This window comes from Cardiocondyla obscurior, linkage group LG08 (genome assembly GCF_019399895.1).
Source record: "Cardiocondyla obscurior isolate alpha-2009 linkage group LG08, Cobs3.1, whole genome shotgun sequence".
In the NCBI taxonomy this organism is placed as follows: Eukaryota; Metazoa; Arthropoda; class Insecta; order Hymenoptera; family Formicidae; genus Cardiocondyla; species Cardiocondyla obscurior.
In genome coordinates, this window is record NC_091871.1 from 4,622,401 (window position 1) to 4,639,788 (window position 17,388).

General features: G+C 41.3%; 1 protein-coding gene and 1 long non-coding RNA gene across 6 annotated transcripts in view; one reads left to right on the forward strand and one right to left on the reverse strand.

Moving 5' to 3' along the window:
• Nucleotides 1-13,420, forward strand: part of LOC139104680 (uncharacterized) — a 90,942-nt gene extending 77,522 nt beyond the window's left edge. For 4 of the 5 annotated variants that reach the window (XM_070660305.1, XM_070660306.1, XM_070660309.1 and 1 more), the window contains exons 7-12: nucleotides 1,048-1,271; nucleotides 1,878-2,200; nucleotides 2,719-4,245; nucleotides 4,693-4,852; nucleotides 4,963-5,131; nucleotides 5,453-13,420. In XM_070660305.1, coding sequence (XP_070516406.1) covers nucleotides 1,048-1,271; nucleotides 1,878-2,200; nucleotides 2,719-4,245; nucleotides 4,693-4,852; nucleotides 4,963-5,131; nucleotides 5,453-5,639 — 2,590 coding nt within the window. In that variant the 3' untranslated portion in view covers nucleotides 5,640-13,420. The remainder of the gene's footprint in view (nucleotides 1-1,047; nucleotides 1,272-1,877; nucleotides 2,201-2,718; nucleotides 4,246-4,692; nucleotides 4,853-4,962; nucleotides 5,132-5,452) is intronic. The other variant, XM_070660310.1, reaches the window with a different exon arrangement.
• Nucleotides 13,421-16,928: 3,508 nt separating this feature from the next.
• LOC139105078 (uncharacterized) overlaps nucleotides 16,929-17,388 on the reverse strand; it is a 46,803-nt gene continuing 46,343 nt past the window's right edge. The window contains exon 3 of the long non-coding RNA XR_011546131.1: nucleotides 16,929-17,033. This is a non-coding gene — a long non-coding RNA (uncharacterized lncRNA). The remainder of the gene's footprint in view (nucleotides 17,034-17,388) is intronic.

The window sequence follows — 17,388 nt, forward strand, 5'->3', positions numbered from 1 at the left end:
CGTCGCCGAAGATATTTATGCGAAAAAAGAAGAAGTTCTAGACCGCTTTGACCGATTCGTAAAATGCACCGAGAACTAATCTCCGCTTCGACGGTTAATAACGTGTCTGCTTGCGTTAAACATGGACCATTTCACGATACGAAAATTGTTTTTGCTCGCATTTATAACGAATGCAGCGCGCTGTTTTAAACCTTTGACGAAATGCAGGTGCTGCTGGCAAAGCGCATCGCATAAAATTTCAATTTTTCAACTTTCACGAGATAAATTAATATACGTATTGACGAAATTGCTTGGTATTGCGAGCTGCATTATCCAGATTGTTTCAAAAGAAGTGTAACAAAAAAAAAAAACATGTAAATTTCGTATTTCTATTTTGCACAAATGATATACGACGCGCGCGCGATACTTTCTCATTATTATTTTTTAAATTATTCGTTACAATATTCAGTAGAGTTTTAATAGCAAAAAATATCTACAAACGTTTTAGCGACAAACAACACATCGCGTTTACATTGCAATATATTTAGGCCGCAGATGGTTCTAACTTTCCGAAACCGTCGTTATCTCGTTTTTAATGAAGAAGTGAAAGCTGCAACTAGAGCATGTCAAAGTTGGTTTTTGCCGCAAAAGTCACGAAAATTAAATGGTAAATTTTAACGCATACGGTTACAACTTTTAATTATTTTACGCAGCCGTATAAAATATTTCAATTTCATAAACTTGAGGATCCAACCTGTATATATTTTTTTTTTTTCCTACAATTGAATTAATTTTTTAATTAGGAAACTAAAAATTTAATTTGCTCGAGTTGATATTTAATTCATAAGAAAACGGTGTATACTAAATTAAGGATTTCTTGTTATCGTTGTCTATAACCGAACCTAAAAATCTCATTCAGATACATGTCTTTTTCTCTGCTTTTCTTCTGTTATCTTACAGGAAGAATTGATAATAAAGACTTAGGGTTCAAATATTCGTCCAAGCACAATAATCGTATTCGCTCTTCGATAGTCGATGCATTTTGTAAGGAAGGATATGTCTTTTCAGGCAATACTATGGCTATCAAGAGTCCGGTGGAGGTGGGGGACCACCACCGGGCAGCGGGGCTGCCGGGGGTGGTCCAGGAGTCGTTGATTATCAACCACCGCCGCCGCCACCCAGCGATTATCCGCTGCCACCCTATTACGGGGGATATCCTCCACCGCCTCATCCACCTCTGCCACCTCCGAATCCGGCATATCTGCATTCTCAGGGAAGACCTTTCTTAGACCGTAAGTATCGTCGTTTACCGAAGACAGCCTGTACGCTACGCGGTGCGAAGAAAATTCAAAAATTCCATCTCGTTCCTATTTCTCTCTCCCCTACATTTATTCTAAATTACTTGGAGTTTCTAGAATTTGTTTGATCAGACAGAAAATTGCGTCGGTAAATATGCGATATGCGCTTGTTTTTAGCAAGCAATTTTCTTTTTTTTGTCTTTTTACTTTTTAAAGTTAATGAGATTCAAACGCATATATTTGATCGATGTTACGTTTTCTTTTGTTGGAAAAAGCTAATTGTTGGAGGAAGATGGACAGAGCCGCGCTCGTCTCTTTTTAAATTGCTTTCTGAAGTGTGTAATCCGATTCTAATGCAAATTATTTGTTAAAAATTATCGTGCGGATCTTTTCAAAGGGATATCGATTTCGCTGTCGCTGTAAATTATTGCAACACTGCCTCGCGCTATTTGGAATATCGTAATAGCTATTCAGCGTGCTCATTAGAATTAAAATGTAAAACAAGCTAGGATTAATCACCCATCTGGGGCATCACGTACTCTTCCGAATACTACGATAGAATCCGTGATCGCGCATTTACCAAACGTTCCGTTTGTGCAGCAGCCTTTCAGGGTTGTCCATGCCCGATGCAATCGTGTCCAAAAAACGTGGATACTGGGGCCCTTATTGGTAATGGTAAGGGAGCGCCAGTGGTATCGGGGCCCGGTCTGTCATTGCCACCCAGTGCTTTGGTAGGTCCGCCCTCGCCGGCGAGGGGGCTAGCAGGGCTAGCTCCCCCTCACGGTGCCAATGCCTGGGATACAGACCGCGTCCAAATCAACACTCATCGCAACCTAAATCAGAACCAGCCCCCCTCGGTGCCGCCGTCACACAATCTAGTCGGTGGGCACAGTCGCCTTCAGAACCAAGACTGTAGAAGTAAGGTACGTGACCCACCCTCTTTTCACATTCGATCTAATGTGTCGACGATTGTCTCTAGTTACCCTAATTACTATTACAATATTCCGTAACTAGATTAATTTAAATTATTTACATTTAAATATTTCGGCAGCACAACAAATGGAATATCGGCTAAAATATACTATTTTAGTTGAGCGAAGATTAAAATGTCATTTGTTATCGTAAATTAAAAGAAAATATCTCTAGCGACAAATAATGTTTTCGCTCTTAATAATAACGTATAAATATTTAGATTTTATATTCAGTACGCATAACGTGATTCCATTAGTCTGAATAACTTGTAAATTTATCGGATATTTTCTTTGTCGGGAGAAAAATCAAACGTTTCATTTTTATATTCATATTGTCGTGCTGCAGCGAAAAATAATCGAGTTAGCGGATTGAAGGCCGCGAATTTCTTTCGAGGCCTCCGCGAACTCGTTGCGCAATGGCACCGCGCACGTGGTAACCCGACGAATTTCCTTTCTGCCATCCCCTACAGAACGAGCAAAATTGCACAGAGGATACGCTGAGGAAATGCGGTTGTCAGAACGCGTGCACGTCCACTTGCGAGGTCAAAATGGAAACGTTATCGCCCACCGAGAAACTGTCCGTGGCCTGTCCCAGCAGCAAGTATCACAATTTCAAGCTAGAGAACAACAACGTCAAGTGCGAGTCTTGCAGCATGGAGATCGACGGACTGCCGTGCGTCGCCAATTGCAATGTCGTCAAATGCGAGTCAGATTACAAGTGCGATATGATGAAGTGCGAACAGTGTATGAAGGAGGGGCAGATAGCGATATTAGAGATGGACAAAGATTCCGGCATCGTGCTGGACGACAAGCTCGACGGCGACCCTGACGTGAAGGAAGAGTTGGACGTGGTGGTGATCGACAGCGACGAAAGCTGGAAAAAGCCCGATTACGAGCCAACCGTGCAGGAAACCGTCGACGACAAGGACGAGGAGGAAGATGAAGAGGAGGAAGAGGAGGGTGAGATAGAGGAGGAAGTCGTGCAGAGACCGATCGCGACCAAGGTCGAGGCCGGTGCCGAGACCGAGGAGCAGCCCAAGTGCCAAAAAGTGACGAAGAGAAAGCTCTCGCTGGACAGCTTGTCGGACAGCAGGAAGAAGAGGAAGCTGAATAAAAGAGCCCTCTCGGTAGGCTCGTCCCAAGACGCGAATAACGAGGAAGCTGTCAACACTATTGCACCGATCGAGCTGCCGAATAAAGCCGACAATAACGTTAGGTCTGAGACGCTCCCGAAGAAGAAGCAGGCGAAGAAAGATGCAGGTTCTCGGGGTCAAAAGCGCAAGGCTGAAGCGCCGAGCGCGAACGAGAGCGCGACTAAAAAAGTGAAGAGCGGCAAACAAAGCCTCGTCAACTGCTTAAAACGGACCGCCAGCGATATTTCGATAATGGAGACGATCGATGACGTGATACAGCAGAGTTTGCAGATGACGCAGAGGAAAGACCGTAAGAGTAAGAACTACGAACGTCCGGAGAAGAAGAAAAAGATTGTTAAAGAGGAGTCGTCGCCGGCGGCGAAGAGGCCCGCGAAGAAGATCGATCAGGTAAAGGAACAGGCCGTTGAAAAGATGTCAAAAGCGATTTCGAAGAGCGGTCAAGTAAAGAGCAAAACGGATGCGAAATTGAAACCGAGAGCTTTACAAGACGGAAAAATCAAGGTTGGCAAAGGCAAAATTGGCAAGATCGTGGATGCGAAAGCGCAGGATATGAAGACTAGAGTGCAGGATTCGAAAGCGCGGGACAACTCGAAAAAGCGCGATATAGTATCGAAGGTCAAAGCAAGCGACGTTAACGAAGATCTAAAGAAGTCGGCTATAATTAAGAAGAAACGGAAGAACGCGAAAAAGGTAGCGAACATCAAGAAGCCCGGCTGCAAAATGGAGAATTCCTCTCCTGGAAATGAGAGCTTGACGTTAACGAGAAAAACGTTTCTGAAACCGAAGTGGAACAACGGATGGAGCTGGGAAGGAGAGCCCTTTGAAGCCAAAGTTTATCTAACGGTAAGAATAATTAAATTTTTATTTTAATTTATATTATATTAAATATATTTAAATTAAATAATTAAAGCCTTGATAATAAAAGAAAATAATATTAAAACTATAGGTAACAATAGGAAATCCAGATTTTTAATTATTTTTTTACTGCAAATTCTCATTGTTACACACACTTGAATAAATTTTTTTTAATCATAAATTTTCCAAAGTTTGCAGAATAATTAATCGAACTAATGTAATGTGATTTAAAAAGTGTGCGCCGCTTGCTTCAAGATTGATTTAAAACAATTTCAACTCACGTCTAAACGAATCTGCATTTTTTTTGCGCGGAACTTTGCGTACTGATTAATTGCCATGTAATGCTGATCACTATTTGCTAGCTCGAGTTTAGATATCGTCCGACAACAATCCGCTGATAAAATCTGATGGAATTTTGCAATCTATCTATCTTAGAATGAAGAAACGGCGATACGGCGATGTTACGCGAGTATGAGTCACGAGAGCGGCGACGTGTTGCGACCTCGGGACTGTGTATTGCTGAAGAGCGGTACGCGAAAGGGTGATTTGCCGTACGTAGCGAAGATAGCGGCGCTGTGGGAGAATCCGGACGACGGTAGATATTTCTGATTGCGCGAAAAAAAAAAAAAAAAAACTCAGAAAAAAAAAAATAAAACGCTCTTTCGAATTTTATTAAATTAATATCGCGCTATTCTGTACTTTTAGGAGAAATGATGTTTTCGTTGCTGTGGTACTACAGACCCGAGCATACAGAACAGGGTCGAACGCTGCACGACAGCGAGGATGAGGTATTTGCCTCACGTCATCGGGATGCAAACAGCGTCGCTTGCATAGAAGACAAGTGTTACATCCTGACGTTTAACGAGTACTGTCGGTGAGTAATTTTTTCCGTTGCCTACATAATGAAGTTTCGTTCAAACGTATGTATTATTCATAGTTCGCGAAAAATCGGTCCTAGAGCGATTATACATATATTTTTCTTACTTAAATCTTTTAACTTCATTTAAGGCGTAGGTCGTAGAGCTTTTTATTATATGTATATATATTTTGCAGTCTCTGATAATAATGGTTTAATAAAAAAAATATTTTCTGCTTTTATTATTCACGAAGTTGATATCGAAGAACTTTTCCGAAGTAACTCTTCTCCCTTAACCGAGCGAGATCGGATTACCCACATGTCGTTTTTATGTGACAGGTATCGTAAAAACTTACGGAGGATCGAGGAGGGCTTAGAAAATCCTGGCTTGATAGTTCCGCCAGGGGACCAAGTGTATCCGAGGGAGAATCGGCAGCCCCCTATACCAGTGCCATCAGACATGGTGCTCTTTTGCCGACGTGTTTACGACTATCGCGGGAAGAAACTTGTGAAGAACCCCGGATGACTCGAATTCTTATAAGATGCAAACCGAGGAAGCAAGCTTAGGTCACACACATTGAAACTGGCCGCAGGTCTCCTTTCAAGCGTAACAGCGTCGCTGTTGATCGATTTGTCTTGATTTCGAAAAGCGAAGAAATTCGATTGTTTTTGCAGCGATTTACCGATTTTTACGAGCACACGCCGCTTCCACCTTTTCCGCTTTCTGCTGTGGCATATTTCACCTATTTGCCGGAAGAACAGCACTCGCGTGGAAAAACGTCTCGTTCTGCTCGAGTCTGTTGAACGAAGCGTAGGTGAAAAAAGTGGACGCAGGCGACTGTTTTTTTTACAAAAACAATCGAATTTTCTTTCGCTCTTAAACGTAAGAAGATACTTGAAACATCGCATCGAAAACAATTCGCAGAGAAAAAGAATAATACGCCACGTGTATCTTCGTACATATTGTAAGACTACGTTTATTGCGCCGCTTACATTAATCGGTCTTTCTATTCTGCTTATCTGCGATATTACAGAAATCACGATGAATCGTTCATTAATTCTGGTGATAGGTATTGGGTAAAGTCCGTGTCGGCGGAATCAGGCGCAGAAAGCACGCACTCAATGCGTTCGAGTCGCGACATACAAATCAGTTACGAGCTCCGGACGAATATTTTCCTTCTCTCTCTCTCTTTTTTTTTTTCTTTTTTCCAAGCGTGGCATTATCCGCATGTTCCTCTCACGGGCGATCGCAAACTTTCGCTTCCGCCGTGCTCTCCAATCTCCGCCGACACGAACAAAAGCCCCAATGCGTGATCTCGATAATGGTGTATAAGACATTTCTAGGCGAGTTAGTGGAATTTGACAATTTTATAGAGAGAATCATATTTTTTGTGAGATAGCATTTTACACAACACCTAAATGGATATTTTTCACATAGGGAATAACAAATGCACGGCGCCGTAATGTCGTGCGTCGTGGCGCCTTAACTTGAAGGGAACCTACGAGCAGTTTCAACGATAAGGAATCAAAAACAGGGACGAAATTGCGACTATTTAGCAAAAACGGCGTTATATGTATAAGTGCTCTCCGATCAGGCCCGAGCATGTGATGCGAATGGGCGACCATCAAACGCGTGCGACATTACACTTCCATTGTCCCGTGGTGTGCTTAATTCTGTCTCGGGAACGCGACTTCTTCCCGTAATTCGACCCGTGCACACACGTCATCCTCGACAGTGTAATCATTGTAAAGTAAAATGCATTTTTACGATCAGTGCCGAAGACAAAAGTGTTTCAGGACTCGGAGGTGGCTTGATTCGTGTCGACGAGTTTGATTTATCGTTTTTAAATACTTTTATAGAATATTTTAGAATCGTGAGATTTTTAACAAGTATCAACCTTCAGGAACTCGTTAGGTGTCACGATATTCTAGAACATCTTGCATTCCGATTTGAAATAAATGAAGTACTGACGTCACATTATATTCTTCTACATCAGCTTGAATCTCTGATGTGTCGGCGATTATTTCGATGGGAAGCTTCGTGGATCGAGCCATTTCCCTATTTAGCAGACCGCGTTTACATTTAGTAAGGTGGTCCTCGTTTGTTCATTTTTTTAATACGATAATGACTCCTTCCAAGAATGCAGGAGGCATAGACAGTTAACCCTCAAATGAAACACTGAGCAATCCGGAACGCTTTTCAAACGTTAGAATTTTTTTTAACTGCTTTTAAATAATATTTCCAACATGTTCTTTTCCTTCAATGTCCGGTATATCGATAAAAAGAAAGCTTTAAAAATTGATGCATTAGATCCTGAGATATAAAGCAAAAAAAAATCAGGTGGCCGGAATAAATGTGCCGATTGAGGGTCAACTGTTGGACACGTTTGTGTTTTGGTCTGTCACGCACCGCGAGTCGCGCTTTTACACGCAGTGTTTTGATTTCTACGTATGCATATTAATATATATACGCATATATATTATTCTTTTTATTTTTATTCGTAACGATCTCTAAGATCTATAATGAGAGAGAATTGTAGTTACATATTATCGCCTATAACTTAGGTATATATGTATACATAATTATATATGTATATATATGAATATATATAATTATATATACATAAAATTTTGATTCATAAAGAATCCACATATTAGCGATTAGTCAATACTCGCGGTAGAATGCCAAAAACAACCAAAACATATTCATGAGCTGCGGAAGTTTTCTTCTTTTTTTTTTTTTTTTTTTAAACGTAAATTATTCGCATTATTGCGACGTGTCAAAATTTATCACGAGACCATCGACAGATAATTACCGTGGAAATTTCTCGAATCGTGTTAATTTTATTTACATTTGTTGAGTGTAGCGGAGGATGCTTTGTTGGAAATCATATTATTTAAAATTAATATATTGATATGGTTATTATTTAATATCTAATATATTGGACGTAGGTATTAAGTTATTTTGCGAGAGAATAGTAACGGATAGAAGAACGAATAAGAGAGAAACGCGCACGTGTTTACGACTGTATGTATGTGTGTGCATGCGAGAACAGGAAAAAAAAACAGGATGAGCGAAGCGCTATTACAAATGAGCGAGTAAATCGAAAAAAAAGAAAAAAAGTAAAAAGGAGAGAGAGAGAGAGAAAGAGAGAAGAGTGAAAGAAAAATGTAAAACGACGATGGCGAATTATTGTTTGCGGGAGAATTTTTACGATACCAAAACATTCTTTCACGTGCAAAATCTTTTCCTTGAGATTCGATCTGCATCTCATAACGTATCCGGATGATCCCCCCAGTGAGATGCGCCCGAAGTGTTTCGTAAAGAATCAACTTAGTCTTACGTAAAACACACCATGGAAACACAGACGGCGTGGGTTCCGGCGAACGCCGCTTAGGTTGAGGCGAGTCCTCGAGCAGCGCACCTCTTCTTACCTCTGTAGACATATCGGGAGAAGAAAACGGATGGCTTGTTGACGTCCGACGCGAAAATTCCAAAGAGGCGAACCCGGCGAGGGACATATGCGCCGCGGCATTCGCCGGGAACCCGCCGAGCTTTTGCGTAATCTTTTTATAGATAGTTTTATATTCCTTTTTAACGCGCAAAGAAGAGACGTGAGAAAAATGATGCGAATGTGCGGGATATAAGTTTTTTTTTTTTTTCTTTCTTTCTACGGGAAAGAAGACGGCACAGGTAGAGCGAGAATCGGGGAGAACGGTGGAACCGGGCGGAAACGACGGGACACGCCGAAGAGACGTCGAGTAAGGCGATCGGGAGAACACGAAGAGGGCTTGTACACTTGGGCGCGACCGTGCACCGTCGCCGGGACGAAGCAGACCAAGCGTCTGTGTAAATAAATATTGCGTATTCGCGTACGTGTAATACCTAAATAGGAAAAAAGAGAGAGAGAGAGAGGAGTAAGCCGGGAAATGAGAGAAAGAGAAGAAGGAAGACAGGAGAAAAGCGCGGCTCCGTCGAGCACGACGCGGTTGTAATTTTCAGGAACTTACTACCTAACAACGGTTAACATGGGAACATTGCACACATACACACACACACATACGCATACACACATAGACAGATATACAATGCATATCCTCCGTTCATTTTACGTAGCCGACCGAAATTTTTCCATCGAGAGCGTGAGCAACGAGCCGCCGTTCGTAAGGGCTCGTGTGGTGCGCGAGGCTTGCGCTGCCTCTACCCGCCGCCACCCCCGCTCTCCGCTCCTTTCCTGCATCCGCTTTAATCAAAATGCAACAAGTGTCGGTCGTGCGCGCCCATCGAGATCGGGTACGTCGTCGGTCGCACCGTCACACCGCTCGCTCGAGACGTCAATTGCGATCGCGAACGACTTGACTCATATTGAGTATACACTCAATCGCGTTTCGTCGCGTTAGCGTCTTTCATCGCTAAAACTCCAAGGGATCATGTATCTAAACTATGAAATAAATAGTGATTTCTATCGCGCTGATAGATGGGAAACAAAATTTTTATCAATTTCTAGAAACATTGAGATATTTATTTTACTTTTATATCGTACGCGTGATGCGGTTTACTTCTCAAGAATTTTTAGTAGATGAATCGGTCAATTCTTAGGTTAAATTACATTAAAGAAATTTCACTAGAATAAACAGGTCGACCCGAATAATACAGACGTCCGACAGATATCGTGAAATATCTCACGACGCTCTGCCGTGCGTGATAGTATTATTTGGGAGACCCTAAACGATATAAGCTAATATTAAAAGTGTAAATTTAATCAACCGTTTTATTACCGTCTCAACTAGGTATAAAAACGCAGCGAAGAATACCACCGATAGAAACTGAAGGTTTAACAATTTTTAGATTATTCTACCGGCAAAAAGTTGATACGTTGTGACTTTTCTAAGAATCACGATCGAACATCGTTGTGCAAAATAAAAAAAAAAAAAAGAGAGAGATAAGAATTTCAATGGAAATTTTCCGGCGTGTAAACCGATTGTCACCCGATCTCGAGAACGCGACCACCAATTACGCACGATCAATCCGACGGACATTCATTACGCGGCGTTACGCGGTTTGCCGTGCAAATGCTCGATTTCTTCTGGTTCATTTGCCAGAGCAAAAGACGCGCGATTGTATTTGTAGGCGATGCCTCGTTCTTGCAGCTGCGAGACTTGCATGCCCTTTCACGCCGCGCGCGGTTTCTTCCTTTCGTTTACACAACCCTGCCTAATAATACCGCGGCATCAATGGCACGTGATGAATTTCGATTTGGTTTTTATTTCGTCAATTTTTATATTCGAAGATAGGCTCGGTAGGACGATACTGAAATCCTGCTTTTTTACGTTAAGAAGAAAGAGTGTTATGTAGCGTTTTATAATAACTTTTATGTACATAATGATAAAAAAAAGAAAAAAAAATGTATGCATGCATTTTCTCCCGTTGACGTTCTCTATTTATTTCCGAGGTCAGTGCTTGTCGCTCGTTTAAATTGCGCTTTAATCTATCGAGAATAAATGTGCAAGACTCGCAGACGGATTACGTCTTTGAAGAAGCGGGCACGCCTAGAAATCGCATACTTGTAATTGTATATCACCGCAGAGCGTCTAGAGAACTGTTGGCAGAAATAAATAAGGAGTCTAATTTACCAAGTGTCTTACTGTAAAGTATCTACTCCGGTTATACCAATAAACGATGGATACGGGTTCGCAGTATGAACGCGGGAGTGTCAAGTGATTCGACGTCGTACGAACTCTGGGAAGTCGCGAAACGTTCGAGAATATCAATTTTCGAGAACCTATATCTATTTGTATCGCCACTACTGTAAGAAGAGGGAAGATTATGTCCTATACGATAAAAATTTAATCTTACTCTTATGCACAATTCTTATCGTAAAAAAAAACCAAAGTACGTTAATTATTTATTTCATTTTTTTTTTCTTTTTTTTTGTGAACTACGAAAAATTTGCTGTAATATTGTTTATTCGTTTAAGAGATAAGAGGTACGAAATGTTCGGTATACCGTTTAATTTAAGCTTGCTACGTTGTAACTATTAATCGTTTGTTTTCTCCTTTTTCTTTTTTGTCTCTTTACAGCTGTATGTGATTCCATTCTGGAATCATCTTTTGCATTTAACTTTCTTTGATAACTTGCAAGCACCCTTGAATCTTGTATAATACGTGTTAGATAAGCAACGCAAATTGCAGGTTTGTTTCTGCATTCAGATATTTCGAAAAGAAACTGAACACGATTGTTCTTTATATTTAAAAAGGAAGGCTCTTGTCTTTAAGAGACGCCGAGACGTCGGCATTAAATATTTTTCCGCTTAAAATTAGTCTTGATTAGGGATTGTTTGGACAAATGCGAACGGCAAACTGAGCAGCAACGCCAACACAGGAGCATACAAATACAATAAAAAGAAAAAAAAAAAGAGAGAAAGAGAGAGGTATTATTTCTACACAAAAGCTGAGATAAAGGTATATATAAATAATATATATATATATACATATGAAAAAGTATATATATATAAATATATATATATATATTATATATTTAGGTAATTAGAATAAAAAATATATATGTATATGATTGAGAGAAAATGAATAATTATAAATGGCGTACACACACCCAGTGAACTCTTACACGGCATACACTTAAGGCTCCCGAATGCTCACTGCGACACACCGGATCAAATAAAAAAATATTTGAACGAAAACGAATTTCAGATCGCTTTAACGCACGTGTAAAATATACTGAAAACTAAGATTATTGAGAAATATACGTGAAAGACTCATTTCTGTCACTTTCCGTAGCCTCAAACCGTGTTACTCGTCTTTGCATGCGTATACGCGATTGCGCTTCGCATCGCGTTCATTTTACGACCGCTTATTGAATGTCGAGAGAAAATATTAGCTTTCAGTATATTTCGCAAGTTTCTCAAAGCGATCTAATATGTCTTTTGCAAATATATATTTTTATTTGACAGCGACACGCAGGAAATTTCGACAGGTGACATCCCGAGTGCGACGTCACGAATCAAATGTGACCGCGGTGAACAGTGAGGAGCCTTAACACGCATACAAGTTACACGATACAGAGCAATACGTGATACTTCTGTGGAGGACAGGGAACAAGAAGATAATACAAGTGCCAGGGAGCATTCCTAGGGAACTCGTTGTTTTACCGTCTACGATGCTTTTGTTTCTTTTTGCCCTCAAAACGAACGGATATGCGTATCCCTGCTAGCGAATAAATCGCTTCGCGATCCGTAGAATCGTTCCTAAGCCATCTGTAAAATTGTAAAATTACCGAAGCGAAGCGACGAATTATATACGATTCGCGTAGACGTAGTCGGCACGTTTCTCGAGTGGAGAACCGCGATAGTGTCGAGCGCACTGGCTAAGAAAATTATTTTTGTCTTTAAAAAAGGTCCAACTCGGCATTTACAAAAATATTTTTCTTATAAAAAAGTAGTGAGCAACGTGGTATCTTTTTTAGTTTTTGTGCTCGCTTAATTTTCACGTAATTAACGTAATATTTCTTTTTCAGTTTGCAATTAATTTTTTTTAACACGCCAGATATATAACAGTCAATAAAAAAAAATAGTGTTAATACATTTCAACGCGCTTTATCCCTCAAATAATTAATGTCAAAATGTCGAGTAAAAATCGAATTTCGTATCTATATTCAAGCTTGCTCGACACTTGGCGCGTTTTCCCTCTCGGACTCGACGAGAAGTGAACTCACAATGTATCTCGTCTCCATCCCCGTACGAGAAAACGTTAGCGGTGCCACTTTCGAAGTTTTGAAAGCGATATCCGCTGTTTAGTCGTCGCGCGACCACGATTCTCTAACGCAACACGAAAAAAAAAAAAAAAGAAAAAGAAAAAAGAAAAAAAAACGTTTCACCGGCAGTCGAGTGCTTCCTCGAGGTGTCACGCGTTACTTTCAACGGTATATTTCGTACAAATACTATACTACTTTTAGACGTAATTTGTAAGCTTCGTAGAATGAAAAAAAAAAAAAGGGAATTAAGCGATGCGAACGAATCTCGCAGCGCGGACGAGCGCGATTTCACGCGACGGAGAAGCGGTAAATTCCGCTTCTCCCTTTCAGAATGAAAAGGTGAGCTTGTTCTCGTCGCGCTCGTCCCGCAGCGGATCCGCGTTTTAGAACCGCAATGTGTTTTTCACAGACAACCGACGTAAGTATCTCGCGACCAAGCGCAGAAATCGTGAACGACGTGGTAGACGCACGCCGTTGTCTTGTAACATTGTAAATTACTATAAAATGGCGAACGTTTAATAAATTATTTGATCAAACTTGCTAGATGTCTTTTTATTTTTCCGTTTCTCTTGAAGCCTTTCCCACGTACGGAATATACTACTTACACCCTTTAATTGATATTTAATTACAATTTTAATACGATGAATATAATAAAGAAAAAGATGTACGCGACGTATGTACATATAATAGAAAATAAATTTATTAAATTAAAAATAAAATTTTTAGTTATTAATTATTATTAAGTACTTCCCTTCGAACGTGACATTCAACAAGTTGATTCGGACCGCGTTTAGCGACTCGACCCAAATTACAAAACGCTTTTCAATTTTTCCGCAACGTGTCATCTTCTTATTAGTTTCGAGACGTGGCGGGCATAAATTAAGTTCCACTTAAAAGAGGGACAGTCAAACAAAGCTCGCCGCTCGAGGAATATTTGCATGTAGCGCCGTTCGGGCGTCATAAATTCTCTGACTTCACGTGGGGTTAATCCTAGAATCGTCGATGCGGGCACGAACCTAGCTCGTTCCCGAGGATTACGCAAGACCCGCCGCGCCCGACTACAGGCGGTTTCAGGAAAGCCACCGATCGCTTGGAATAAAAAAAAAGAGGGGGAGGAAGACCTGATGTACGTACGTTAATCAACCGAGGAAGATGAATCGTTCGCCGTCTGCAGCATTCTTTTAGCCCCCCTGGAATTTCCGTGGGAACTCGCCGAAGGAATTCACAAATTTATTTTATTGTTCCCGCTTCTCAATCTCGAGAGATTGGGGGTTTTCGCGATAATCGTATATTTAATTTTTTATTGTTAATTATCCTGTATTTTTATCGACATTTTTAACAAGAACGATCTAATGTCCACGGTTAATCGACAGACGACTTCCGCGCGACGGAAGCAACTTGAAAGGACCGATCCAAGAAGCGGAAGGTGCGCGGAGGAAGTGTATCTTGATCTCCTTTTCTCTCCCTCTCGCAGGCAAGACAGGAGGACGTCGCGGCCGCGGTCAGCGACGGCGACAGTGACGGTTTTCAAGTTTTAATCCGCGCGAGGGCGAGAGGCCTAAGCCGAAAAGCCCGCAGCCGCGGACGTCATCACGGCCGCTTCGTGCCCGTCCAGCCGCTCCTCCAGATTACATTAATTCGATTAATGGATGCCGTCCATCGTCGGTGGCGGCCACGCCGGGCCTTCGTTGGATCTCTCCCCGGACCCAACGCTTCGAAGGAAGGCGCACGATTCGTGATCGAGGCGATACATCGCGAACGCGACGAAAAAGTAGACGCCGATCGTGAGATTCGAAAGGAACGCAAACTCGTTTGCGGTACTTGCCGGCATTAATATGTCAGAATAATTTAACAAAATCACAAGATATATCCTGACTTAACAGAGAAATAAGAAAAAAAAAAAAAAGAAAAAAACCATTTCAAAATTCGCTAAAGAATTTATTAAAATCAGCGCCGAATATATGGAGTTACTTTAGAATAATATACACTTCGAGGATTGAAACTCTCATTTTTACGCGGGTGATGAATAATCGATGATAACGACGGTAATCTTCCGGCCTTGCAAAAATCCGTTAGCCCATTAGTCGGACTAAATGAATAATTGAGCGAGAGATCCGCGCGATCCGAAAACAGTGCGCGTTATTTTTACAAGGAGCATGGCACCGCGTCAATAGCGTTATTTTAGGATCGACAACCTACGTAGCTCGCGATTTATATACGTTGCTCAACGATACGGGCGGTTGGGGGCGAAAAAATATATTCCATGGAGCTTTACGTCGCGCGATTTGTTCAACGACTGACGCGAGGATCGGTTGTAAAAACTACAATCTACACGGATAATTTCGCGTCGCGTCTCCGCACAATTTCCGTAGTAACTATAAATATCGTGGAGGCACGGGCGTAAATAACGCTTTTCGCGTTTCCTGATATTCTTCCGCATTTCATGGCGTGGCACAGCAAGAACGTCCGAGAGCAATCGTAAAACGCGAGCCGAGACGAAACCGGGTTTCCAATTTAAAAAATGGTTAATACCTCCACATGTCCGTTACTCGTTTTAATCCAGTTTCTAACGTTTATACGTGTATATATACGTCAAACGCGTAGTTGGTTCAACCCAAATAACGCTCTTTTGCACTTATAAGACTCATTTTGACCGAAATCCGATTAATTTTATTGAAGATTAGGTTTAATAAAAAATTAAAAAAAAATAAAAATAACCGCGAACGAGATATTCTTGTCGAACGTCATTAAGCGTTATTATTTCAGCCGCGCATATATTCCTTTGCACGCGTATCCCGGTTTTCGGTGCTGAATACAGAGGCCAAGAATCGCCGAGAGAAGAAGAGTGCGTTTTGACGCAACGAGATAGCGCCCTGTGAAAAGCATTCCAACCACCACCTGCGTCCGAACGCCGTAATTACGTTTCTTGCGCGCCTGCATGCTTCTGGCTGCGAAGCATTTGGATACTTTGCCCACCGAAGAGCAGCCTCTTTCGCCGCATAAACGTATCCTGTTAGACTGCAGGGCGCCTTCAAACGGCGCCCTTTTCCGTCTTTACGCGTCTTTCATCTCGCGCGAGTACGTGTCGTATATGCAGACGGCGCTTTAGATCTCAAAATTCGAAGCAATATTTGTTATTTGTAAAATTGATTATGTAAACATGGTCTAATTAGTAAGGAAACACGTGGCAATTAGGGCTGCGTTCGATTCCGAGGCAAACACGTCGCTGTGTAATCTTGGATCAAAAATAGTTTTTTTTTTTTTTTTTTTTTTTTTAAAGATACGAACGAAGTCACGAAGGTGCTGAAGGCATGGCTATCACTCCACCGGCGTTAGATTCATCGTTAATAAAAAGGAGGCTGCTTCACGTGGCCCACAGGGGGAGAAAAAACCACACAACTTTAGACCGACCGGATTCACGCTCGCCGTAGAGAAGAATCCGCGGCTCTGACTTAATTCCTCGGGACCTATATTTATCGTATCCGATACCAGATTTCGAGCTGTCAAGACGGACGGGGGCCAACGAGACCTTTCTACTTTGCGGTCCAACAGGAGTTCGCGTGATGGCAACAGACTCTCCTCCATTCACTCCGTTCTCTCTCCCGCTGATCTTCGCCTGCCTTTTTTTCCCCTCTTTTTTTTTTCTCGACCAATTCGACGGCGCCGTCCAATCAAACAGCAGAAAACTCGCTCTATAAGCTTCGCATGCAGACGGCCCGGACCCTGTGCCGACGAAATCGACGGAAGAGGTTTCTCCCCCTCCCTCCCCCCATGCCCTTGGGGCACGCCGTAAAATAATCCGACGATAAATTCCTCGCAGATCTACCCCTCGCGGCGGTCGATTCTTTGAATGAACGCGTCCCATTGACGATCGCTTCATCGATGCCGCTTGCGCCTACCTCGATTAGTAATATTTATACGAGATCTTATATTTCTTAAACAACGAAGCCGGGGAAAATAATGGTTTCTTTTTAAAGACATGTTATAACGTCAGTGATGTAAAGTTAATACATTTATAAAGAAATAAAATTTAAATTTTATTAGAGAAAACCATGCGCGCGCTATTTTTTGAGACTCTAATTACAAACTACGAAATAAAAAATTATGCGACTTACCAATCTGTATGAACTTTAGCGGAGCTGTAGAGTTCTGTAACATAAAATGGAAAAAATCAATGTAGACACATCAGTATATTCGTTAATAAAAAATTAATAAAAAAAAAAGTAAAAATTTTAGGGGAAATGACTTTTACTCATTTAACACGTGTTTTGACGTTCGAGATAATAGATATTCCTAATCGAATATGTAACTAATTAGTTATTATGCAATCGGCTTGTTCATTTTAATTATTCAGCAGTTGTCGCAGCGTATTTGCATCTTTATGATACTGTACATTATAATGCGCGATGATACGTCCTTATTGCACTAACGAGGCTTTGTATTTTAACACCTTGTACTTTACAATTTAGACCGCAACGCAGAGTCAGATAAATCATTAACAGTA